The sequence below is a fragment of the Aedes aegypti genome, chromosome 3, assembly GCF_002204515.2.
Source record: "Aedes aegypti strain LVP_AGWG chromosome 3, AaegL5.0 Primary Assembly, whole genome shotgun sequence".
In the NCBI taxonomy this organism is placed as follows: Eukaryota; Metazoa; Arthropoda; class Insecta; order Diptera; family Culicidae; genus Aedes; species Aedes aegypti.
The window spans coordinates 175,961,759-175,989,030 of record NC_035109.1 but is presented as its reverse complement, the minus strand read 5'-3'; the positions used below and the strand labels follow the sequence as shown (position 1 = coordinate 175,989,030).

Here is a 27,272-nt window from a genome sequence, read left to right as displayed (position 1 = left end):
GGCAAAATGAATTTGGAATGATCTACGTGATTTTTCACGTAGCAATGACGTTTGGATTTTTTTTGAGTGTAAGGAGTCGATGCCCGATTAACCAGTCAGTGATTTTCGATAGCGATCGATATACACTCTGATAATAATCAAAACTAAATAGTTTAAATCCCTCACTAAATCTTTATTCGCCTGGTTGACCCCAAGTCTGGTATAGGTTACGACAAAACGAACCTAGTATAACTTGATGATAAACGGACATTAGTATAGGATAGCTGCTAATTAATACTAAAAAGCATACAAATTCTACCGTTTTATTTTTTCTATAATGAAAAGCTCAAAAATAAATATATGCAACCCTATTGTTATTTTTAAACAATAAATAACACCAAAAAACTATTTTACACGTTTAACACCAGAACCTGAAAGGGATTTTCATATCTACCGACAGCGCTTATTTGAGACTATAAATCCTTATGAGAATGATCATTGATAATCTTTATTTACATCGCCGTTGAAGGGGCTATTATAGCATGTTTCCTTCAGCTGCCGGAGTCAGGGTACTTGCAGATCTGGCGGAATCGTTGTCTGATGCTGCCGGATACAGTTGTGAATAATGCATCACGACCACTGCTTCCTACGACGAAATGAGTTAACGAGTGGCTTATGCTTGCAAATCATGCCCACAAACAAGATCAAATATTATAGATAAAAGCTCATTGTATGCTTAATGTTCTGTTCCACTTACAGAATCAAAATTACGGTTATTTTAAGAAACAGTCCGGTCTAGTGGGATACCAAGTCCAGTTTGTTCGGCGCCAGAATACGCTACTGCGACGTTCCCAAATAATGCGACGTTCCTAAATAAAACGTCTCTACACTATTTTTCGCATATAGATGCTAAAGTTTTGAACACAGAGTTCGGCTTTTAGAGTTTTCATCAGTGAAAAACAAACAGTTGCAATGGTAGCAAAATTTTGTTTGAAGGGTTTTACACACGGAAAAATACTTTCGCACAAATCTGAATTAGTTTAACTATTATATTTTGCGAAAGTTTATATCTTATATTGTCGCAACGCCACCAAACCGGATCGCGCCAGTGAGACTCGCGACGCGCCTCAACTCGCTGCATTTTGAAATAAGTATTTTAGTGTGGCGCTGCATTCTTGCGAATTTTATGAACACAGCGCACTATTCACATATTAGCTGCGACGCTCGGGGCCCGAGAACACAATAATTTTAAATAAGTGTTGATCTTGATTTCTACCGGATGCATAATACTAACCCTCGTGTAGAAGTCAAGAATGACAAAAAAGAGTTTATTTTAATCAGTTGTTGTTTTGTAATATTTCTGAGTGTAGATTCGTTTTCAATCGTTAGCGATCGCCATCGTTGGTCAAAGATCTATAAATAAATATGAAGACTGGTTGGTCGGGTGCCGGTTATGGACTCCCTACAGAAAAACATAAAATCAACCCTCAAAGCAACCTTATTCCTATGAAAATCCACCGGAGGAAGTTCGATTGCATTGTTAGTCTTCAGTTTCAGGCAAAATATTTGGTTTGATGCGCATAAATACAGATATTTGAACAGTTTTGTAAATGAAACCACACAAGAGGGTCCATAATTAGCATTTCCAGGTGGATCCATAATAGGCACGTCGGCAGCAAGCCGGATTACATGGGAATCAAATGGAGAGTCCATAATAGGATACGTCAAATTTGTAAACACCCCGGGAGGGTCCATAATAGGCATTCGGACAACAGTTTTCCAAAATTTGGAATTTTGGATTAACATTTAATGTATATTTTTGTTGTTCTCCACAAAACGTATATCTGACTGAGATATCATTGCTGAAAAGCGTCCAGAATGAATTTCAGCTACTAAGGGGTCCATTACTAGCATTGAAACCCTATCATAATTGATGAACAAAAATAAATAATTTGAATTTTTTTGAACTTATATATTACTTATATTTTGATTTTAACAATTTTAGTAGAGGAAGAAGATCCCGGATAAAAACGCACCATTCAGTGAATGGAATGAACTAACGTATTGGAGGTGACCAATGATCCAAATCAGAACAGTCGAAATATGAGAGTTGAGAACTTGTACAAATTTGATGCAAAAACATCGAAAACAAAAAAATTACACAATTTTTATATGTTGCTGTTGTGAGAAAATGATACTATCAGTAGAGGGGTTAACCGTCTCTTTCATGTGGTATTCCAAATACAGATTTAATGAAAAGTTAATATTAATTTATGTCTTGGATTATTCGCAGTAACACAATTTCGCCAAACAAGTCGTACACTTCCAGAGTCACAATTTATTCTGTCCTTTTTTACATTGAGAGTCAAAGCTTACTATTTCTAATTCAAACTGAGCATAACACATTTTCCATGGTAGCAGTCGACTATCTCTAACTCGATATTAAAGGGACCATCGAGTTAGGGAGGAATCGAGATATAGAACACAAAACCAGTGCAAATGCAACTCAAGGGACCGTTGAGGTAGCCGTGAAATCCAACTTTTACTATGGTTCTCTAACTCGATATCGAGATACAGAATATCGCGTAAGGGAGAGTTGAGTATCGAAAAGTAGTCGCAAACTTTCAAAACAGTCTAAAAAATAATGGATTGAACCTACAAACAATGTTTTGATCAGAAATGCTTTTCAATGTATTTAAAAATGATGATGCGGTGATATTATTTCAAGAAAGTGGCATTTTGCATGATAATTTTGCAAATTACTAACAGATGTCGATGAAAATCTTGCACACTGTGGTAATAATAGCAACATAGAATAAACTTAAATGATAGTGACATAGAGCGAATTAAATATGATAGTAGTAGTCGATTTTTAATTGTCTTCAACAAATATGAGCATCCCTAATCATTCCTTGACTTGAGAGTGAAATAGTAGAATCTGATCACCAATACATTGAAGGTAGATCAGAAAGACGAGAAAACAAATAATATAAAATTAGCCGATTGACTGTTTAACGATAAACTTGCGACGATCGACGCGCCACCATATTTCATATAACGGAGTGTATTAGAACTAACTTGGAGGTGATAATTTGGAGGACAGTTGTACGAAGCAGTAGCAGTTGAAAAAACAGCAGCAGGGACAAACGCTTATTTAAACCACAGCCAGACTGCAGTGAGGTTTTTTGGAGTCTCCTCACTGCTGCCGGCTTGGTTTACAATATTAGCTGTTAGAGGATGTCCGACGAATGAGTAAGCGAGTGGCTTCGCCCTCTGTCCGTCGGCATCGGTTACGACACACACTTCTGAAAAAATGATATGTTAATAAATGTGTTAAATTTAAATTTTTTTTTGTTTATGCTTATATATTCTGTGCCACAACTCTCATGACATAGTGTAAACAATATTTTGAAAAATTCATTAACAAACATTTAAGAGCAAATACAAAAATAAAAAAAAGTCGATTTTTAAGGACCTCGTTTTTTTTTATTTTTTCTTTCTACACGTTAATGCTAATATCGAATGATTGTAATGAATAAAAAAATGTTTTTTGATTGGAAAAGTTTCTTTGCATATTTATGAAGTAACGTAAGCAAAAAATGTTACTCTATATAATTACCGCTGTATATGACAGAGTTTCAAAAGTTGATTAAACAAAAGTGACTTTCTAAAACCGACCTTGTTCCAATTATTGAGCTTTTTTAGAGCAATAATTCATTTTTTTGAATTTCTTTTTACGTGCTGTGTGAAGTAAACATATTTTCCGATAGAATAAGCTTTTCATCCTATTTTGTTTGATATACATTTTGTTCAATACAAATCATCGAATCTTCAGAAGACACTTCAAAAATGTAATTTTGTGCAAGATTTTATTTTCCATGCTTTATAAACCTTGTTGTATTTATATTAAGACTGCATATTATTCAATATATTTTTAGCTGCTTCAATTTTTGATGACATGATGAAGATTTGCATGAAAAAAGTTTTCAAAAAGATGAACTATGCTCTGAGATATACCGTTTTAAATGTTTGCGACTACTTTTTGATACACTCCTTAGAACATGATTCCACACTCATCAAACCAAAACAATAATTAACTAACTATTTCAATAGAAAACTATTGATAAACAAGCAACTCACTATTGAAAAAAGCCCATTTGCAATATTGTTTGTTCAAGTACTTTTAAGAGGAAAATAACCATCATCGTTTTATAAATTTTCAAAACCAGTTTTTTCGCTCAAAATCGAAGCAAGGTTCATGAAAATCTATCATTGCATTGCCCTTGCTACATATAATGCAGTGATAGATTTTCATGTGGATTGCTCAAAATTTGAATGAAAAAAACTGGTTTTTAATTTTTGATGATTGCCGATGATTGCATGATGGATTCTTGAGCCTTAATTAAAAACGCTTTTTTCGTGATGATGGTTGATGATTGTGCGCATTTCTAGCGTAGCTTTTCAAACAGGCAAAAACTTAAATGGAGAATAATTTTTAATATATCACAAAAGTGCTTTTTTAAGTGAAAAATGGTTAACAAAGTGGTAGCTGATACAATAACTAGGTGTAAATTTGCAGTAACGAAAATTTTTGGATCTCTGTTTTGCCATTTTCTCCATGTCCCTGTTTGGTAAGATGAGGAGATGTTAAAAATTTCACTGAATTTTATCAAAACAAAATCTCAGGTCTCCTGTCAATTGATACCGTTGCAACGATCAGCTGTTCCGAAACGTCTCGTAAAATGGCTCAGTAGTGCAGTGAGCCTCTGTACGTGCCATAAAATCTTTTGTTCTTATTAAGTTTTCCAAACGGGGAAAACAGTCCGTTCAAGATCCGGATAGACTCACTACCGAAACCGTTATTTCTTTAAGTGCTAATTAGGTTTAATGGATTTCACTGTGGAACTTTCTACTGTAGTAAAAACACGTCTGATAGGTTTGAGTGCACAGAACGAAGAGAACTACTTCGTTAGTTTAATTTGATTCAATCATGCATCTGGCAGCAGTGTTGCCGGTCTTTCACTGAACATATTAAGAGCGCTGAATACACGCTAATGTGTTTATAAATATAATATAATTGAGTATACATTAGTTCTTTTGACTTTTACTGTGCTCCGTGTGTTGGTGCTGTTTCGCTCTCTCTCCCGGGAAATTTGAAAACAGGGCGCACAGTAAAACTCAAACGTTTTATGGCATGCAGAGGCTCATGTTGACAGATTTTTCTTTGTTTGCTGTGAGAACTGTCACAACATGTCTATTGTTTGCTGTGAGAAAGCAAACATAAACAGAATTGCTGTCGAGTATTCACTTCCTTGTTGGACTGACGTTGACTGAAACCTCAAATGACGTCAAACTAACATCGCTACGTTTTCATTCTGAAGAAATCGACATGTGCAAGATTCGGGGCAGTTTGCTCGTAGACCTCTGTAGGTGATTTGAAATTTGTGAAAGTCAAACATAAACAAAATCGATATTTCCAGTGTGTTGATAAATTACACACATGCACAGTTCGAACGAAACGTGTAAATTTCTGAGACATATAATGCACATAATTGAAGCGTGGAATATCATGGAAATTTTCATGATATGTCATGTAAACTTCAATTATATGTCATGTAATTCAGCAGGATCCTGTTTGATTACATGACATATAACACATCTTTATATTATTTCAAACTTAAACATACATGACGCCTTGTTTACATCGCACGAATGAAGTTTACATGACGTGTAATATTCATTATTTTTAACAGTGTGTGTGTTGCTTCAGGACAGCTCGATTTTGTGTAAATTTATTTTCGAGAGAACGATAGATTGTCAATATTTTAACTGAATTAGGTTTTTTTTCGTAATAGAAGCTTCTCTGACTTCCCTGATTATTGAGTATCATCATGTGTGATTATTGAGTATCATCGGATGTGAAAATGGCAACTTTGCAAAGAAAGCTTTCAGTTAATTAAATTTAATTAATTAGATGGCACTCCTCATTAAATAAACTCTAAACCACACTACAGTGGGAATTCGTTGGTTGGAACACGATTGCCTTCCATCTAGCGAATCCGACCCTTTAGTTGGAACGACTAACAGCTGATGAAAATGCTCCAGACTCACGCATCTGGAGAGTAATACGTTACGATTCGCACATAAACATGCACTTCAATGCAACGGTGCTCACACGTCAAAGTTAGTTTGACATCTAATCTTGAGATTCGAGTGCTTTTTGATTGAAATATTTTCCAACCAGCGAACATCCAACCATCGGGTCATTCCATGTAGCGGAGCTCCAACGAGCGAATCCCCACTGTATTTGCCTTCCTGTCCTCTAAGGGATTGTTCAAATATTACGTAATGCAACAGGGGGAGGGAGGGGGTCTTACATAGTGTTACGGTCCATACAAAAATTTGTAATTTGTAATTTATTGTTTTATTGATTACGTTAGCCTGTTAGTAATACTGTATATGAAGTCAAGGAAAAAAAAAATTCCCATACAAAAGCTGTTACGTGGGGGTGGGAGGGGGTCCAAAATTGAATGACCCCTTAGTTTGTTCCTACTACAAGCTGCCGAACTTATTCTGGCACCTCCAAGCTCCTACTGATTCCCCAGTTCTTTTCAGCACCGCTGAGTCGAGCTTCAATCAGCAAATGCGTCTTGCCTGCCTCGACCGCATTTTGGCCTCCGATAATTGATTCCTCGTCCAAGCTCCCTCTCTACCCATGGACTAGCCAGGATTTCTGTCAGGGTCGGTCAATATACCTCTGCACCTTTTTTACATGAAATGTTAAGCTATGAAGGACATTCACAGCTAGCAAAATGGAGTTGAAAACCCTTTTTGATTGCATTTTTTTATTAGCATGTCCATTGATCGATCTCTTTGAAATTTATAGAAATAGAAATTTATAGAATCCAAGAAGATACAACTTGAGAAACTTCTTAGGATATTGCTGATTAATTTTTGGTAGTGTTCTTGGAGATATTCATAGATAAATTAAAATTATAACAACAAAACCCGAAGGACGCATTGGATGATATTCTGAAAAAAAACTCTGAATTATTTTCAAATGCATCCTCACAGGATCAATTCGGAAAGAAATCAATGCGAATATTATCTAAACAAATCTTGTTAAATGTAATACCCGGAGGAAATCTAAACATAACTTTAGGTACTTATGGTTAATTTTGGAAATCTCTGCATGAATTTTTGAGTGACTTTTAGAAAAATACTTAAAATGACTCAAAAGAAAACTTCTATATTATACTCTTGAAGAGTCCCTAATAGAATCCTATAAAAATCCCTAGAGAAAATCGTTGGCCAGGGGGTGGGTGGTGGTGGTTTCAACGGCGCCTCCCTGCCCCCTCTGGCAATGCCCATGACTCAACCTCAGAGTCTAGCCTACTTTCTCTTCGAAGCTCTGCCTCATTTTCCAGGCTCTACGACCAGGTTCTGCTTCCTCATAGTTCCCCATAAAATCGGCTCCGCATAGCTCTGAAGAAGAAGATCTAGAGCCCATAGCCTGTTAAATAACGAAACGCACAAGCTTCTGTCTTCACCCCTTCTTATTGACTGATATCGATACCAGTTCTGCTCAAAACGTTCAGCGATTTGATTAGTTTGAATTCTAATGTAAGTTTTCGTATGATTGTTAAATAAATAGGTTTGTTTTTGAATCCCTCGGTCCGACTGCTCTTCTTCTTGGCATTACGTCCTCACTGAGACAGAGTCTTTTTTTTTAGCTTAGTGTTCTTATGAGCACGTCCACAGTTATGACCTGAGAGCTTTCTTGGCCAAAGTTGCCATTTTCGCAATCGTATATCGTGTGATGTGATACGATGATATTTTATGCCCAGCGAAGTCAAGGAAATTCCTATTACGAAAAGATCCTAGACCGACCAGGAATCGAACCCAGACACCTTCAGCATGGCTTTGATTTATAGCCGCGGACTCTAATCACTCGGGTAAGAAAGGCCCGACTGTTACAATATGTTAATCACAAAAAAAGGTTTATTTGCAAATTTAATTTCGCCGAAAATGACCCGCCCACTAATACTGTGCCGAAGTAGTGGTTATCGATATTATCGATTTCGGTTCTCTATACCGGATATCAGCTTTCGATCCGATATCCAATAAACTTCTTAAAATGAATTTATTGAATTACAGTGTTTGCTACGCACTAATCAACACAGAAAAAACGGTATCACTAGATTTTGATCAAGTTTCAACAAACATGGCGTGATCAGAGATTTTATGTCTCAGAAAATTCCGATAGTGTCGACGGGAATTGGTACCCGATCGACTGGGGTGAGAGATAAACACGCTTACCACTATACCACTGACGCCGTTTGTTGGACTGTTGTCGTCGTATGAAGCAACATCTTCGATATAGATTTGAAGTGATCGTCGATAACGGATTATTCAATACTGGATATCGATTCGATAATTTTATGCTGATAATTATCGAAATTGGCGGACCGCCCACCCTCTCGTAACGCTTTTTGTATGATGTTGTTGTACATTTGTAAGAACTGGTATTTGCGAGAGATAATGGCAGCCGCAAGCCTGCTTGCTTTCTAGTACAGCGATAAGTCGATGTGGTAATTGGCTTGGCTCATTTTATATTAAACGGACACAAGTCAAATCGACTGATCCATATCAGTAAGCGAGCCTGTTTGCGGAGCCATTAGCACTCGTAAAAAGCTGGATTGGCACGTTGTTATAAAAAGTTGGGATGGCCTTGTGTCTTTTGCCCAAAAGTCCACAATCTAATTATGTGCAATTTCGGATTCTATGGAAACATCGGTGTTAAATAAAATTTCTGTATAAGACAGTATATTTTAGCTGCTATTTTTTATGATACATGGGGTAAATAAAATAATATTCGTTTTCGATAATTTAAAAAGAGCAAATTCAGTTATTTAATACGTTTTGTAACAATACAGGTTAACATAAAGCTCAATCGTGAAATTCAAAGGAAAATGCTTATTAATGGCAACATCCATACTAATAGCAGTCCGAAGTTGAATGAAATCTCGCGTAGTAAAAAATAAGAGATAAATATTTAGCCGTTTATTAACATTCACGTATGGTAAAGTAACTTCTTCTAGTAGACCATCAATACATCGTTCGATTGTTTTTACTGTTTTGTCTTACATCTCTGCTGTTGTTCGATCTAAACTGGGGAAATGATTATGATAATGGCGGTTGTAAAGGATACAGAATAGTGAGAATTGGAATAGTATGGTAGAAATACATCTGAGTATATTCGATTAAAAGTTACAGTGTTTAATGATTTTCTCCTTCAGCCGCGTGGCTGTGAGGTCGTATCTGCCTATTTTTTTTAGTTGCAACGATGTTACAGAGTCTACAGGATACTAGGAGACACATCTTCGTAATGTTTAGATGAGTATAGAAGTGTTTTTGTTCTGATAATAAACATAAATCAGGATTATAATGATAATAAATACTCTCTGCCAAAACTAATCAACAGGATTTTTCATTAGCTACGATTCCGTACTGTTAATAAAATATAGTTTCCAATTTATATGCTTACATGTTACTCATGTATCAGCGTTAAAAAAATATTTGTTTGTTAAATTTTCACCTCCTTGATAATCTGTTCTGTTGGATGATCGTTCGTTTCTATCAAATTTTCTTCGTTTTGAAAAGGCAAGATTTACATTTTTGTTTGTTCGTTCGTTCTTTTCCATATTTATCATCTCGCATCGACATTCCTCCATTCTGCTATTCCAATTAAAACAGGTTTCTATTCGTACCCTATCAGTTAAATAAATGCTCGTTCAATTTCTATCTTCTGACTTCGATAAAAATAACGTTTTGCTTTTTCGCGACTACCCTTTTTTAGTGTTGTGTTTCCATGTTTTCTGGATTTCGTCATGTTGCGTTCAATAGAAACATGGCTATCGTTACAGATGAAGCTTTTTTTTTGTTCAGATGAGTTTGTGACAATGTAACGTGGAATTGAATGGCAAGTGAGATGTACAAAAATATTTTACAATTATTGACATAGGTGGCATTCTGCATTTCTTCAATAAATTAGTTTTAATACTAGCTATATAACAATTGCATTTCCGTAAAATGAACCATGTCGTTTTCCGATTTCGATAATGAAATAACAGAAGCAGGACTATCGACTGTCGTTGGGTGGATGAATCGATTTGTGTTATTTCTTCATACACTTGAAACATTTTACTTTACACACTTAGTTTGGGTGTTCCGATGAACGTCGATGAGTTGTAGCTACTGGATCCAGTCTATTAATATCTAGCTTGATGGGATTCATCTTAACTACGACATTAAATACGACACAGTACCACCACATAGTCACATCTTTGTATCTTACGGTTAGTATTAAGCTCAGCTTAAAGGATCAGCTTGGAAATGTTGCGGTTGTGGTATTCAATTGAGATACGCTGTACTAGCTTACCGTTAGATGGCAATGTAGCTGGTAGACATAGTTTTGATAATTCCGTTTAGTACCATTGCTTGGAGGTTTCATTCTCAACCGAATACCGTGCAAATTCTACCAGTAGAGAATTCGAATTTGATCGATGATCCTGGACCGGAAAAATGCACCAGCTATTCCGAAAAATGTCCCAAGGACAACGCAGGCCACGATGACCTGCATGGCGCAATGCACCGTTGGATGACCTGGTGCCACGTTGTTGTAGTGATGCTTGTGTCGTCGGTAATAATGATCATCTCCGTGTGGCCGAAGATACTTTTCTTCGATTTCATGTTCGAAAGCAGGAATAATGGCTAGGTTTATCACCTCGGGGACCGAGTTGTCATTGGACCATTCTTCTTCGCTTTCTTCTTTAATGATTCGAGGTGGTAATGGTGGAGTGGTTCGCCTGTTGATGGAGAAACGGGACTGACTGTATCCATTTACACTGTATCCTCTACGATCCCCTATGGATAGTCTGTCCTCGTATTCGATGTTGGCATTGTTTCGGAAGTTTTTGCTGACATAGTTGCTAACTATTCTGTTGGAACCAGTGCTATTGTCATTTCCATTGATGCTGCCCAGTAATGACGATAGGAGGTTATTACTGTTGGTAATTCTCATTTTGTGGGTTGACGTTTCAATATTTGGTATTTTTACACTAGCGTCTAGGTACAAGTTTTTCTTAATGCCTAAAACCTCCGATAGAGGCCGATTGATCTGAAGAGTGTTCTCTTGACGTTCTTGGTAGAGCTGATCATTCTCATCAGGACTTGGATTCAGGACATCATCCTCTGGTCGAGATAGAGACGCCGTCGTTGTAGTAGTGCTAATAGTATTCATAGTGGCAGTAGTAGTAAAAGTACTTTGTAGATCCGTCCCACGGGACGAAGTCGATTCGTGAGATTCAGGATCTCCGTTTGTCAGTTGTCTATTGTTGACGGAGCTTTCGACCGAATCAGATTCGATCGCCGCCGGGTCTATGATCACATTGTTGCTGTTCCTATTAAAACTATCATAACTATCGTAATTACTATTATAAATACTATTTTTTGTGGTAATATTTTTAATACTGTTGAGAACGTTACTGCTACTGCTACTAGTAGTACTCTTGTTATTATTGTCGATCAGTTGTGTCAAAATGTCCTTATTGGTAATGGGTTCATACTTGTTCCGGAACGTTTCGCTGTTATCCGAGGCACCACGGTACAGAAGAGCCACTTTACCATCGGCCGTCATTACCGGCGTAATTTTCTGGTGAACTTCCAAGGTTCCTCCACTTTGGCTCTCACTAGACTTCTTCGTCTTATCTTCTTCGGGAGATTTTGGTTCTACTTTATATACAATTCCCACCTTCCCATTCGGTGTAGAGATTACCTTAATTGAGTCATTCTTTCGAAGCTTACGACTACCAGATGATAACAACTCTTCACCATCGTCAGCAAAATCGTCAAAACGAGACTTGAACCGATGCGTCGCGGTCTTGCCTTTCATGAAATCTTGCATCACATTTGTACTATCTGATGGAGAACCGGAAGACGGTTTCTTTTCACTTTTCTTACCATCAAATTCCTCATCGCTATAATCATCATAATAGTCGTCATCCTCATCGTCGAATACTTTCTTCTTGCTCTCTTGATCATTCTGCTTTTGCTTCTGGTTCAACGCATGAATGTCTTCGTAATCTTCGTCATCGTCGAACAGATCATCGTCTGCTTTGACTTCCTCCTCCTCCTCTTGAGTGAACAATGGCTGTGTCTGCAACTGCTGCAGTTGCTTCATAATCTTCTGGAAGTCATCCATTGGTTCATTGGACTCATCTATCGGTCCACCCACCCCCGCGTCATCATTCTGCATCATTTCTTCCTCATCAAAATCGGTCTCGAAATTGACCCACTTCTCACTAGTACTAACGTTTCTGCTTACACTATCGCCTAAACTAGTTGTTCCTAATCCTAAACTATCGAATCCTGCTACTTGCACTGCTGCTGGTATTGGTGTTGATATTACTGTTGATGTTGTTCGGGTAGTCGCGTCTTGCAGTCAGTAGCATTTTTTTGTACAATGGCATTTGCGCACGATATCGAGGTGCTTGATGTATTTGGTATTGTTGCTGCACACCATGCGTACCTGAGGGTGATAAGACAAGTTAATGTTTGCGAAAGTCCAAGATTTTTTTCAAACTTACTTTTCTTCGTCGTACGACTTTGGCAGCGCAGCATTGATTTCCGCAACCACCGACGCATTTAGCGTACTTCAGGGGCTGCCTGGAGCGACAGTCGTTTTCAGTGTAGTACTCTCGCACTTGCTCCTTTCGACACGTGGACGATCCTGCTGTTGGGTATAGAAGAAGTTAAAGATAAATCGAGAATTCGGGAACGATAAACTACTGGTGAACTACTGGAAACGCATGCACAAGTTCAACTCTTCCGTTTTAGCGGAGTTTTGATGAGTCTTTTGAAAAAAGATTGCTATTACATGCATCCGGTAGAAGATTTTCCTGTAAAATGCAGTTCGTTTTCAATACTGCTCTAGAAAGTTCAGGCAGTTTAGGTTACAACCCACTATGTAAGGAGGGTCATTCGTTACTGCGAAGTCGTCACTCTGAATGTGAAAAATGCGTTCTAATCCACCCGAGTTCGTGGGATAACGTGGAAAAATGGAATAAGTCACCAGAAAACTTATGAACGCGAACCACTTATCGAGAGAAGCAACTTAGTATAATAAAGAAAAACAAACAAAATGTCTTTATAAAAATGGTAATCAGTCTGGCAAATTGCTCAGTATTTCGGAGGTCAAGAATAGGTTAGACATTCACTCCAACACTCCTCCTGAAAGGCCAACAACCAATTAAACCGGTACTCCAACTCGTTCAACTAATTTCTGCAGCAAAGACGGGTCCAAAGGTTTCGTAAGGGCGTCCATGGTGGTGCAGTCGAAAGCTCTCGAATGTAGTGACTTTTTGTATCGATGTGTTTGACACGGCCACTGGTACGTTCGGCCTTGGCGAATGAGAGACATTCTTGATTATCCTCATATATTATTGTTACGTCGGTTTGGCATTCTTCTAAATCCACAAGCAAGCGTCGAAGCCATACAGCTTCTTGGCAATTAACCGTAAGGGCGTTGTACTCTGCTTCGAGTGACGATAAAGCCACACAGTCCTGGTCCTTGCTGGTCCAATAGGCCGGTGCTGAACCATAGAAGAAGACGTACCCGGTTGTAGATCTTCTCGTACGCTTATCGCCTGCCCAGTCCGAGTCGGAATATCTAGTTAACTTCCTATCGCTCTGGGCACTTTTCTGCCGAGCAGTCCAATGCTAATCGACAGATCTGGTCGAGCATTCACTGTCAGGTAAAGCAGTGCCCCTATCAAGCTTCGGTACATCGTTTTTTCGGCAATCGGCTTGCTCCCTTCGTTCACCGTCGCATATTCTGGATCCATTGGTATACGCATTGCATGTGCATCTTCCATCCCGAACTTCCTCAACAAATAATCAATGTATGCAGTTAATTGCAGTGTGCAATAGGTACCAGCTCTTCCGATTTCATGGCCCAGAAAATGCCAGACCAATCCAGGGGATGTTAGGTCAAATTTTTCACGTAGCTTCTGATAGATTTCATCCATTTTCGATTCATCCGTGCTTCGCATCAATAGATCGTCAACATAAACGAGTAGATAGACGAGCTTTCGTCCTGACCAACGAACGTATAGACAAGGGTCGGAATTACATTTTTTGAATCCGAGTTCGATAAGCACAGTGTGGAGTGCTTTATTCAAGCATCTAGCGGGTTGTTTCAAACCGTAGGTGCTCTTTTGTAGTTTGCACATCATGTCTCGTTCGGCTGTTTGGAATCCCGGTGGCTGTCGCATGTACAGCTCCTTGTCGATAGTTCCGTTAAGGTACGCTGTCTTACAATCGTAGTGTTTCCGCAACAGACCCTTCTTACCTGTAACAGCCAGCATTGCTCTCAATGTCGTCTGACGAGTTACTGAAGCGAATACTTCCGAATAATCGACACCGAATATCTGAGTGTAGCCCTGCGCTACGATCCGGGTTTTGTGTTTAATTATCTCGACAATCTCGTTCCTCTTCATCTTGGACATCGCATACGCATATCGCTTCACGGTAATCACTCGGTTCCTCTTTATGACCATGTTGTGGGTCACCAAAACGGGGAGGCAACACACCATGATTGCTCCGATCTTCTCATCTCAATGGTCGCATTTCTGCGTCATCGAAACCATAAAAGTCTTCTTCAGGTTCGGACGTATCTGCGTCTTCATACACTGAGGTCTTCTGCAGCTCCATCAATCGCGCATTGTTCAAAGATCACTTCACAATCTGATTTCGTCGGTTCCTCCGCTTCTGCTACTGTTTAATCCACGGGCGCTTCTGGCAGCTTCATTAGCTCCTCCGGCTGTTCAGATCCGTTGTCCAGCTCTATGAGCCGAGCATCCCGGTTCGCGGTGATTCGTTCAGTCTCATGGTCGACGAATCGGTAGCCTGCTATTAGTGAATCATCATCTTTCTTTGTCATGCTGCATCGTAAAATATTATGAAATTGATTTTATTCCGTGTACTAATGTAAAGAGGAGATCGATGAAGAGAAATCGATCACTGCAGATACGCCTGTATGATACTAAACGAGAGATATGAACATACGCCTCACAACCAAATACGCGAAACCTGGAGAGACCTGGCTTTAGTCCAGTTCATAGCTCGAATGGCGTCCGATCAATTGCACTCGACGGTAGTTCTGAATGAAGGCAGCCATCAGTACGGCCTCTCGCCAATAACGCTCTGAAAGTCCTGCGATAAGGGTTCATTCAAATATTACGTAACGCAAAATATGACAATTTTAGACCCCCTCCCTCCCCCACGTAACAGCTTTTGTATGGAAAATTTTAATTTTTTGTATGGACCGTAACACCATGTAAGACCCCCTCCCTCCCCCTGTTGCGTTACATAATATTTGAACGAACCCTAAGCTAAATACAATTCGCCTTCTCTTGCAGCGCCCTTTTCTTCCGCTCCACGATGCCGTTGAATTGTGGCGAATAAGGAGTTGAGAATTGCGCATGAATTTCTTCGGCCCTGTAGGAATCGTGAAGACTCTCAGCGATTTATTCTCCGCCGCCATCTGACCGTACTATGGGAACCTTCCTACCAAAAATGTTCTCCGTCCAGCGAACATATTCTTAGATTTTTTTCGAAGCTATGCTCTTTGACTTGAGCAATAAAACTACACAAAAGCGACTATAATCATCAATCATAGTCAAAACATATCTATTGTCGCTCGGTATAGCGTTCTCCATCGGCCCAATCGGCCTGTAAAGATCCGTGTGAACGGTGTCGGGTGGCTGCTTTGATTTTCGTTTGGTTACCGGCGTGAAGGGGTTACGAGCCAGCTTTCCTTTGAGACAGCACTCACAGATAATCCGTATACCGCAGTCCGTGATGTCTAGGCCAGTCGCCAGTGCCTTAGATTTGATTGATTTCATTGCATCCATATTACGGTCACCAACTCCCCGGTGCCAAGTAGGGTAAAAGCATCGGTTTTGGCCAGCCTAAGAGTAAATGTCAATAAAAATTAAATGGGAAGCCGTATTTATGCAACAAATATGTCAAATGCAAGCTTTCAATCCATATTATGTGTGTAAAATATCAAAACTGAGCTAAAACCAGTTTTTCGCTTTGAAAATCCCGTTGGTCAATATAGGCCAACGGAACCAGTTTCGGCCAGAAATTTAACCTCGGTTCCCAAAATGGCCAATCGCATTGATTTCTCATGAGAATGGCCAAATAAGGAGTGCCCTGGCTAAATTAGGTGTATGGGAGTTAAAATTATAAGGAAAATGATGTTTTGAATCAATTTGGACGAGTAAATGAATGTAGCTCTATCATGTGAATGTGATCTACTGAACACAAAAGGTTTCATGCTGATTGGCTATGTAAAACGGTGTATAATCCACTATGGCAACAACTGGCGTATGGCCAAAACCGGTGCTTCTACCCTATGTTGACACTGCGCAGTGTGGTTTCTGGTTGTTACCATACACGCATCTGTCATCTTCAATGTGTATTGATTGCCGTGCGTTTCACCAACGGCCATGCTAACTCCATCAACAGATTTAACTTCGCAGTGATCCTCCTTGAAAATGACATCGAATCCCTTAATAGCAAGGTTACGGACCGAAATCAATGCACGAACGTACAAGACGTAATTGATTGTTATTGCCATACGCTTGCTTTCTTCATCCACGCCGAACAAAACTCCAATTCCGTTACCTGCCGATGTCGTCGTAGTACCGTCAGCCAGTGTCACTTCAATCACCTCATCCTTCTTGAATTCGCTGAAAAATCCACGGTCATTCGTCTAGTGGCATTTTCAGCCACTCTCCACTATCCAAGCATACCACGAATAGAATCACCTGCTGTAAAGCAAACCACTCTACCGATTCTTTCGAATTCTCACTTTTTCTCGCTTCCATGAACTTGCAGCAATTCCGACGAAAATGCCCTGGTTGATGACAGAAGAAGCACTTCTTTTCGGTCTTCGCAGCGCGGTTTCATTCTTCTAATAACTTTTCTGCTGTCCCCCACGCTTCTGGCATTCGTCTCGCAGGTCCATTGTCAGATCCTCCTGGAGTCGGTTTTCCAGCGAGGTAAAGAAACTGTTGAACAACGATGGAAAACTACGCAGTAACATAATTATTCACCGCAGCTCACCTAACTCGATGCCCTCATTATCAAGCCGCTCATACAGACTAGCAATCTGGTCGAGGTGTTTCTCGATGTCACCCTGTTCTGCAAGGTTCAACGCACACAACTGCTGGAGAAGCGTCGCCTGTAGAGATGGGCAAAACGGCTCATTTTAGTGAACGAATCCGATCCGAATCACTCATTTTATTGAACTGGATCTTATGAACGGTTCAGTGGCTCAACGGCTCGCAAAGGAAGAGTGAAGTGAACCGAGCGAGCGGAAAAAAGGCTGATGCTGTCTCTCTGCTGCGCGACATTCGTCGTATCTTTCGCTCTCTCATTTTTCGTACATTCTTCCCCAGAAACACACGAAATACTCGGCCGATTGTGCATTGTCGTACATGTGGGCGTTTTTTTTTCTCTATCTTTCCTCTGCCCGTATGCAGGGTAGATTAGTTGTATGCTGAGAGTGCGTGAACTGTGTTAGCATGTGTGCCGTGGCGTGCAAGCAAGGCACGTTTCAAGCGTTATAATAAAGTTGAGAAACGAACGAAGGAGAATAGGATGAAAAGAATTGGTTAGTTTTTTCCCGGGTCCCTTTTTGTCCAATCCATGCTGATCAAATGAACCGACTCTCTCCACGGACCATTTGTTCTTTAGAGTGATCCGGATCTTTTAAACGGCTTCGAATATTTTTGCCCATCTCTAGTCGCCTGATTCCCGATGGTTGCTTTTTCGTGATACACCAGAAAATATCTCTCCGGCCGTCTCAGCCTTCTTCACGAGCCGAACCAATCAATGCTGGCCAATTCCTCAGTATTTCGAAGGTGAAGAATAGGGCAGTCCTTCCACTCCAACACATCAGAGTGCCGGTGCAGTTGCGCAAGCTTCTTGAAAGCTAGTTTGATGACATGATTCTCCTATATGACTCAGAAGAAGGGCAAAAAAGTGTTCGAATTACCGCGGGAATACCTCAAGGTACAATCCTAGACCCGGTATTATAGAACACGATGTACGATGATGTGCTGAGACTGCTCCTTCCAACGGGTGTTAAAATTGTAGGTTTCGTCGATTACATCACCATAGTGGTCTATGGCGAACCATTGGGGAAAGTAGAATTGACCACACAGTGACTCCATCTCCATAGTTGAGGTATGGATAAGGTCTAGGAAACTGGACCTAGCCCGCCATAACACTGAGGTAGTATGGCCAACAAGTTTGGGCAAAGGGCGCCTATCTCGGTAGGTGATTGCACCATAGAGTCCAAGCGATTCCTTATGCATCTTCTTCTTCTTCTCCTTCTTCTTCTTCTACTTAGCATTACTACTTCACTGAAACAGAGCCTGCTTCCCAGTGTTCTTATGAGCACTTCAACAGAGCTTTCTTTACCAAAATTGCCATTTTCACATTGGTATATCGTGTGGCAACGATGATACTCTATGCGCAGGGAAGTCAAGCAAAATTTACATTACGAAAAGATCCTGGATCGACCGGGAATCGAACCCAGCCACCTTCAGCATGGCTTTGCTTTATAGCAGCGGAATCTAAACAATCAGCTTAGGAATCTCGGGTTATCAGCCGATGACTAGCTCATTTGGCATCTATGGGAAATGCAGTGCTATCGAGGATGATATTGAATAGTTCTGCTCTTATGCTAAAATCACTTGGAAGACTTTAATTAATCCTAATTAAATCAGAGTATCTCTCTCCCCAAAATGTACTAGCCAGGGCTGAAAACCTCGTTAATAAAGAATCTCTCATCTGCAACATTTTGGTGACTCAAGAAAATCTTCTACCGTAACAGCAAGCAAATAGTTTACAGCCATTAGAAAGAAAGTATTAAAATGAGAATCAGGATGATTTGTATACCGGAAGAGGGAGCTTTGAACGGGTCCTCGTCGATGACTACCGATACCGTGCCCTCACCTTGGTCGCAGAATTTGCCCTTGGCCCCGTTTTTACACTTGCACGAGTAGCTGCCCCGACCATTCGGTATGCACTTGCCGCCTCGCTTGCACTGATGATTCTCGCATGGATCCACCTGAGACAATAGAATAGATCCAATTACAGATTGTTCACATACAAGATTGAAAATAGTTACCTCCTTCAAAATCATAGGTGTCTCCTGCATAAAATCTTCCTCCACTTCACCGTCGTTCTCGGCATCGAGCAGAGCGCAGCCCGGTGTTACCTTCTGCTGGCGTGCAGCGTTCAGGAAATCGACCTGCTTGTGGTTGATCCAGACCTCTTTCATGCATCCCTTGAAGCTGGTCAGATTCCGGAGATGCCACAACTTGTAAGCTTGCTGACCAGGTTCCGGCGGCAGTCCTCCGAGGAACATCGGAGTCGTCAGTTTGAGATATTCCTTTGACCCCTCGTTGATAATCGATCGAGCAAGACCTCGATCAACACGAAGTGTGAAGTTCTTCTTGATAGCTAGCAGCTCTACCATGTGGTATTTGCCGTCGGCTACCATCTCAAAGCTGTACATCGTTGAAACCGGGTAGTTTCCTACATCGTAGCTGACACGTATCCTACCGTTGAACAGCTCAACCGCAAGGTGATCGTTATTTCCGTCATACATCAGTACTCCGTTCTGTTGCGTACTACTGAAGACGATGGTCACATTAGCCTCAGGTTTCGTCCGTAGCGGTTCCAACTCCACAAAAGAATTGTTGTGCAAGAAGGTCAAGCTGGTAAGATACTCGCATCGTTTTCCGGAATAACCTGGACCGCATTTGCAAATGTAGTCAGCGCTGGATGGATTCGGTTGGAAGCAAACGCCAAACTTGCACTCGTGTTGCTGGCAAGGCGAGGTCTGCGGGTAGAGCATTGCCACCATCGGTGTTCCTTCGCAGAACTTTCCGGTGAACTCAGAAGGACATTTACAAACGTAGTCGTTGATGCCATCAATACAGGTTCCTCCGTTCTGGCACATGTGATTGACGCAATCGTCAATATTTTCCGAGCAGTTCAGGCCTCGATAGCCAGGTACACATTCGCAACTGTAGTGAGTAGAATGATCGACACATTTGGCACCATTCTGGCAAGGGTTGAAGTCCTTCCCGCAGAATTCGATCTTCGCATCACAAAACTCTCCGGTGAATCCTGGAATGCAGGCACAGCTGTAGGAATTGACTCCGTCCACACACGTTGCATTGTTCAGGCATTTATGGTTGGTGCAATCATCGATGTTGATTTCACACCTGGCTCCTGAATATCCAGACGTGCATTGACAACTGAACCGTCCTTCCTCTAGAACCGTGCACGTTCCATTATTCCTACATGGATTGCCGTAGCAAGCATCGATCATGAATTCGCAGTGTGCTCCATGATATCCCGGAGGGCACTGGCACTCGTACTGGCGTTCGGGAAGTGGCTTGCAGACAGCATTGTTCTTGCATGGGAAAGTATAACAGGCATCACATTTCGACAGAATTTCATTGCTAACCTTTCCTTTGCAAAGAAACTGGCTGGCTGGCGTAGACAATATGAGTTTGTCCTTCATCAACTCCGGTTCTGCACAACGTGCAATACCAGGTTCCACATAGTCTCGCTTTACCCATTCTGATAACCATTTCAGGGAACAATCACAGTACAGGGGATTACTGCCAAGGGCTCTGAAATGAAAAATCTAGTAAATTTAATATGTTCATTGAGAGAAATGAGGAAATTGTTACATGTGAGTAATTGATTGGAGGTCAGCAAATGTTCCATCGGGAATCATGGAGATATGATTACCATGCAAAGACAGAACTTTCAGTTGTTTCAATCCGGCAAGAGCATATTGTTGAATGCACTGGAGGTTGTTATAGCTGATTATCAGTGTTGAGAGTCGGCTCAGATTTACGAACGTGTGATTTGAGAGGATGCCAATCTTGTTGTTGCTCAAGTCCCTGGAAAGCATATTTTATATTTGATATTGAATTTTCAAACATATTAGCCATCATCTTAACTTACAATCGCGTCAGAGACTTCAGATGGCTGATCCTGTCGGTATGCACCATCGAGATATCGTTCGACTCCAAATACAGTTCGGTCGTTTCAGACGGAATAGATTTGGGGATTTCTTTCAACTTATTCCGGGAACAGCGAACCACCGTTCCGGTACAGGTGCACGATGGAGGACAATAGCCCTCGCCGAGGCATCCTTGGTCCGCTTCGGAGGTGCACTTGAACTCGAAATGTGGCAGGTCTTTGACGGGGACATCGCGGACCTTGGCCGGTGAAGCACAACGTGCCGGAGGTCCACCTAGTTGCTTCTTACGGAGCCAGTCCGAGAACCAGCCCAGATGGCAATTGCAACGGAAGGGGTTCGATGCGAGATTGCTAGAATTGTAAAACGAACAAATCAGTAGGGAGTCGAATAAAATCTATGTCTATAATGGATACTAACAGCTGGGTTAACGATGATAGAAAATCGAATGATCCTGGCATCACGCAACTGATAAGGTTATCGTAAAGAGACCTGCAAGAGAATAAGTAGAATATATAATTCGTTTGGAAAAGTTCGAATAGTAGCTAATATTTTCTTGATTTTTCCAGCATCCAGCAATTCTCTAGAACTTTTGGGATTGGTTTTGAAATCCCAACTTTTTTTCGAGAATTCCTCAAAATTACCCTCCAGATTTATTTTTTTCTTTTCGATGGTCATTAAAGATTTTTTGTGGAAAATTTTGACAAAAATTTGAATAAATTTCTACAGAAATTACTTTTTTTTATATTTCTTAAGTGTTTTTTTTATCAAATATTTTAAAAGTACAATAAAAATCCTTGTACATATAGGAATGTGAAGTATGATACAAAAATCAATCTATTGAACTTTACTTACAGCGTTTTCAGTTGATGCAGCCCGAGGAACATCTTGTTGTGCACTTCGGCGATCTTATTTTCACTCATAAACAGCTCCTGAATCTTGGTGGCCCCTTCGAAGGCATTCGGCTCGATGTTGGCAATCTGATTCCGACGGAGGTCCAACTTCACCAAGTTCGGCAGTCGTCCAAACAGGCCATCCGAGCGAACCCGGGTCAACTCGTTGTCGTTCAGTATCCTATGTTGAACAGAAGAAAGTGCGCTTATAGTCATTTGCATAGAAGTTCGCGTTGAAAAGTCGCTTACAGTTCTGTGGTGTAAAGTGGGATGTCACGTGGGATTTCCTTCAGTCCACGAGCTGAACAATCAACGGTAGTTCTGTCGCAGTGACAAGCTGCCGGACATTCCTGATCCATTCGACACTCTCCAGCGTACTTTATTTTGCTGTGGTCTTCCGTGCCTGATAGCCGCAAAAAAACGAATAGAAGAACAGCACAATTAATTCCGAACCAAGAAACACCCACAGCGAAACGCCATCAACAAGTCAACGTACATTTAAACTTTTCATCCTTGAGGGCTTCGATTCGGCGTCGCTGCATGCGCTTCGGCGAATCACAACGGGCTCCGCTGGTCTCGATAGGGTTTTGATGCAAATAGTCGCCAAGCCATCGCAGATTACAATCGCAAATGAAGGGATTACGTGCCAAGTGCCTGTGGAAGGGACAGTTCCCCAGCGCGATGCAAAATAGACGGATCGGGAGTAAGAAAGTTAGTAAGAAATGGTCACTCACAGTAGGGTATCCCAGAAAAAGTAAATAAATGTTCGAAAGAACATGACGTTTATCCTTTAGTCCTTCAATATCCTATCCGATTTAAAAAAAAACAATTTTTTGATGAAAGTTGTCATATTTTGACGTTTTGTGTAAACCAAGCCTTCTATTTTTCTAATACTTTGGTATTTTCTATGAGTATTCTTGAGCATTTGTGTGGTATTAGCGTTTGAAATTGCTCACAGAACTTTACAAAAAAAACGCTTTCTTCGGTCATTTTTATTTCTATCTTTACTAATGAGGTTTTTAGCCCTGGGCTAGTTCTTCTCGGCACCAACGGCTTTACTTGCCTTCCAAAGGATGGCCTTTTGCCTCATAAGTGACTATCTCGGGGAAGGTATCCGATCCCAGTTCCTCGGTGTGAGAGGCACATGTTCTAACCACTACACCACGTCTGTTCTAATCATCATTTTTGGTTGATATTCAACGGATACGGATAAGATTTTCCTCGAAATTCGGAACCACTTTCCGATAGCACACTATTTATAACATTTTTTTTTTTGAATATAGCCAAGGAGCTGAGATACTGACATTCGAGTTACTGGAAAAAATATCATCTGTCTTCAATTTCCTTTTTTAATCAGAATTTAAACTGCGAATACACAGTTCCAGCCGCATTAACTATAAGAATCCAATCTAAAACATTCTACAATCAATTTTTCATTCGTATGAACTTAATTACTGAAACCCTTACGTTCTAATAAAAAATATGGCAATAAAAAAAAAAAAAATATATATATATATATATATATATATATATATATATATATATATATATATAATTGAGATTTAATCTTGGATTAAATACCTAATAAATGCGTGGAGCCCAAGGTGCAGCCTCATCCTTTTTCGTTTATGTACAAGTTTGTTGGAATTCAGAAAAAAAACCTAACCATAAGGTGCGTATGTATTCCATATCACATTTTTGATTGCTACTAAGACTAAGCAGCAAAATTGCTCAACAGTCGCACTACACTGAAAATATTCCACACGTTCGATCATAAATCTTTTCAATGTGGATCTGTCGTGTCAAATGGCAAGGTGAAATAACGTGTAAAACTTGTAATTCTGTTAAGGTTTGTCTTTGGTTCTATAGCAAAGGCTTTTACATACAATTTCAACGTGTTTTACAATTGCGATATCAATCACTAGTAGAACTAGTTTGCCTAACATGACAAGGACTAACATTTGCCATCCACGCGTGACATGTTTATTAACATGTTATTTTTTGGAAAACCGTGCGCCCGTAATGGGTGCCTGGCAACAGAAAATCAAGAAATCGCTAATGAACCCTCAAGCAAATTTTTCAAAAATTTGTAAATTAACGTGTTTTAAATTTGAATTCGGATTGCCGATAGCGACTGGTTTTACACCATCGATTGATGTGTTTTACAATTAGTGAAAATTCACGTGTAAAACACATTGATCGAGCTTGTAGAATGTTTTCAGTGTAGGAGACTGGTTAACTGGACTGGAAGTTGGCTGCCTGATTTTAAATAATCAATCTTCATTAAAGTGGTTATTTTTTTTTGGGAATTCGCCACGAAACTGGCTTCCGGCAACATTGCAAATTCTATGCTCCTACAATCTACAATCAAGACATTTTACAAAAGGCAAAACATTGCAAAAAAACATTAAGAATAAATGTTTCAATAATTCATCATTCCTTGACACGACGCTGAGTAATCACTTCACGTCATTCAAAATATTATGAAATTGATTATTAAACAAAATAAGATGCATAAAATAACTTAATATCTCCCGATCTATACAAAACAAGGGTCCAAGCTCAACATAAAGTGCCCAATAAAGGTATTGTTTTATGTAGCTCATTCAATTTTGTGATGATTTAAAGTAAATGTTCCTTGGAATGATTCAAAGTTATAAATACTAAAATGTTACCGTTTTGCCAATAAATGACAATTTTAATTACATTCTAATATGATTGTAACCATATGCATTGCCGAGATACATCTTGATAAAAAAATGGTAAAGTTTTATTTGATTAACGTGGTATAATATATATTTGTCATTAAAAAGCCCCACGTAACAACCTCACTGTTTTTCATTTACGATTAGGAAGGAGGTATTCTTGACTACACGCTTTAACTAAGATACGCAAAATTGAGTACAATTCGCACAACATCGAGACTTTTAAACCAACACATCGGGCGGGATTTTTTAAAAAACTTGTTGAATATCATGTTTTTTTCAGCAGCGTTGTACAAAATACAACAGCGCGACGACTAAAGTGTTAAAATATAACAGTGTCAACCAAAAATTATCATTTTCCATAAATGTATCAAACGGAATGTTTTTTTCATAAAGTTGATATTTTCTACAAAAATGCTGTTAATTAGCATATCTTTTATCCTAAGGTTGAGCAGCATGCGAACATTGTTTTTTTTTCTGGGACACCCTAACTTACAACTGACAATGGCTTAAGTTAATCGCACAGTTGGTCCTCTGATAGTGAGATTTCCATAGCTTTCTTTTGTTACTCAGTGAACCATATTAGGCAAAACCTGACAACGCACTATTCGAGTTTCAACTGTGCATAAGCAAATTGAAATTTAAATTCAACCATTTTACATAAACCGATTAACTTAAGGGAGGAAAACCGTTGACTTACAAAGTTTGGATGCTCTTCAGCGAATCGAACGTTCCGTTGGCCAGCGTCTGGATGTTGTTGTCGTACAACGATAACAAACTCAGATTCTGAAGGTCCTTGAAGGCGTCCCTCCGAACGCACGTGATTTCGTTGGCGTTCAGCAGTAGCAGCTGAAGGGAGGTTAATCCCTTGAAAACACTCGCCGGCAAATCTTTGATTTTATTACCGTAAAGGACACTGCGTCGTGGAAAAGAGTCGAAAGGATAATAAAGTTATTTATTTATGATAATTCTGGGGGTTTATTTGGCGAGGAAGACCTACAGCGAAGTGAGTGACTTTAGGCCGCTGAACGCATCGTATGCCACCCGCGAAATGTTGTTGTTGGACAGATCTATCCGCTTGAGCCTTCGGTGGTTCGCGAATGCTTTCGGAGGGATTTCGGTTATGTAATTTTGCTCCAACCGCCTGTAAAAATATTTTCATTAGTCCTCCATTCATCACGTTGCTGCTACGAGGACGCCATAGAGTTGAAGGTTCGGTGAACAATACTCACAGTTCGGTTGTGTCCTCCGGCAGCGTGGAAGGGACACTGGTCAAACTTTTTTCCCGACAATCAACAATGCCGTCAGCGCAACGACACGGATGTGGGCAGAGACTCCTTCCTCCGCATTCCATCGGGGCGTTCTCGGTGAGACCTGTCATGAGCGAACAAAAAATGTGACATTATTTTACGAGTTCATAGTGGTTTGATAGAGAAGTTTCATCCATGGTAGGCTGTTGAATGCAGGTTACACTGATTTATGTAAAATTTTAATTGCGTTATGATGTTCGACTTGAACCTTGAAATATTCGTAATCTTTTCATTTTTTCTTTTGTGTACTTTTAATTCTGATTATTGCAAATTTCGCAATGAATAAGTCGCCCAGAATGTGCATGTTTATTTAATCTTTGGCAAACCCTCACATTATTGTTTTTTGTGGACAATTTAAACTTTGATGAAGCTTTAAATTTATGTTTCCCCGTGGGCAAGAATTTGTCATTTATCTACCCTTCCAATGCGATTAAAATTTGAGTATTTGCTTCTAAATTATTGTACCATGAGTGGAATCTATCTGTGAATTCTATATTCCATCTTCCATCTTCTATCTTCTATCTTCTATCTTCTGTCTTCTATCTTCTATCTTCTATCTTCTATCTTCTATCTTCTATCTTCTATCTTCTATCTTCTATCTTCTATCTTCTATCTTCTATCTTCTATCTTCTATCTTCTATCTTCTATCTTCTATCTTCTATCTTCTATCTTCTATCTCTTTTGTTTTTTTTGTGTGTTTATATGCCACAAATTGGCTTGAGAATGAGCCAATCGATATGAAAACAACATGTGCTGTTTGTTTTCGAAAAGATTGCCTCAAGTTTGTCGCTTTGCCATGTTTTACAGCTAGATATTTCTACAATCTTTCCACTTTCTTCTGAAGACCACCATTCAATCATCGCAGCTAATAAATTACAAAGATGAATGAAAAAATAACAAAAGTTGAGATGGTGTTCTTTCTGGAAGATCATCCCATAATTGAACCATTATCCTCAGCCAGATAAAAAGTATGAAACCACAACAATTTTTGCCCATTTACAACGTGGTGTGGTGGAAGTAAATTATTTTGAGTGAAAACATTGAAAATCATTAACTCCATCAAACCGCGTGTTGTGCCAATAGCCCAGGCCAGGCGGTTCCCACGTGCTTCCTCGGGATACGGGAAAAGCCCATCGAGATGTGAATGTTTCGTGCACAAACAGCGCCATTATTTTCCCAGTAATTTGATTTTATTGATCGAGCAGGACGTGACGGGCGAAATGAGTGAATCGCGCAAAAAAAG

At 39.8% G+C, this 27,272-nt stretch overlaps 1 protein-coding gene across 1 annotated transcript in view; it reads right to left on the bottom strand.

Moving 5' to 3' along the window:
• Window positions 1–9,127: 9,127 nt before the first annotated feature.
• Window positions 9,128–27,272, bottom strand: part of LOC5571592 (protein slit) — a 646,439-nt gene continuing 628,294 nt past the window's right edge. The window contains 13 exon segments of the mRNA XM_021853436.1: window positions 9,128–12,568; window positions 12,627–12,769; window positions 19,015–19,186; window positions 19,247–20,765; window positions 20,826–21,041; window positions 21,106–21,474; window positions 21,542–21,613; window positions 21,977–22,195; window positions 22,264–22,417; window positions 22,511–22,668; window positions 25,420–25,635; window positions 25,720–25,863; window positions 25,952–26,093. Coding sequence (XP_021709128.1) covers window positions 10,517–12,568; window positions 12,627–12,769; window positions 19,015–19,186; window positions 19,247–20,765; window positions 20,826–21,041; window positions 21,106–21,474; window positions 21,542–21,613; window positions 21,977–22,195; window positions 22,264–22,417; window positions 22,511–22,668; window positions 25,420–25,635; window positions 25,720–25,863; window positions 25,952–26,093 — 5,576 coding nt within the window. The 3' untranslated portion in view covers window positions 9,128–10,516.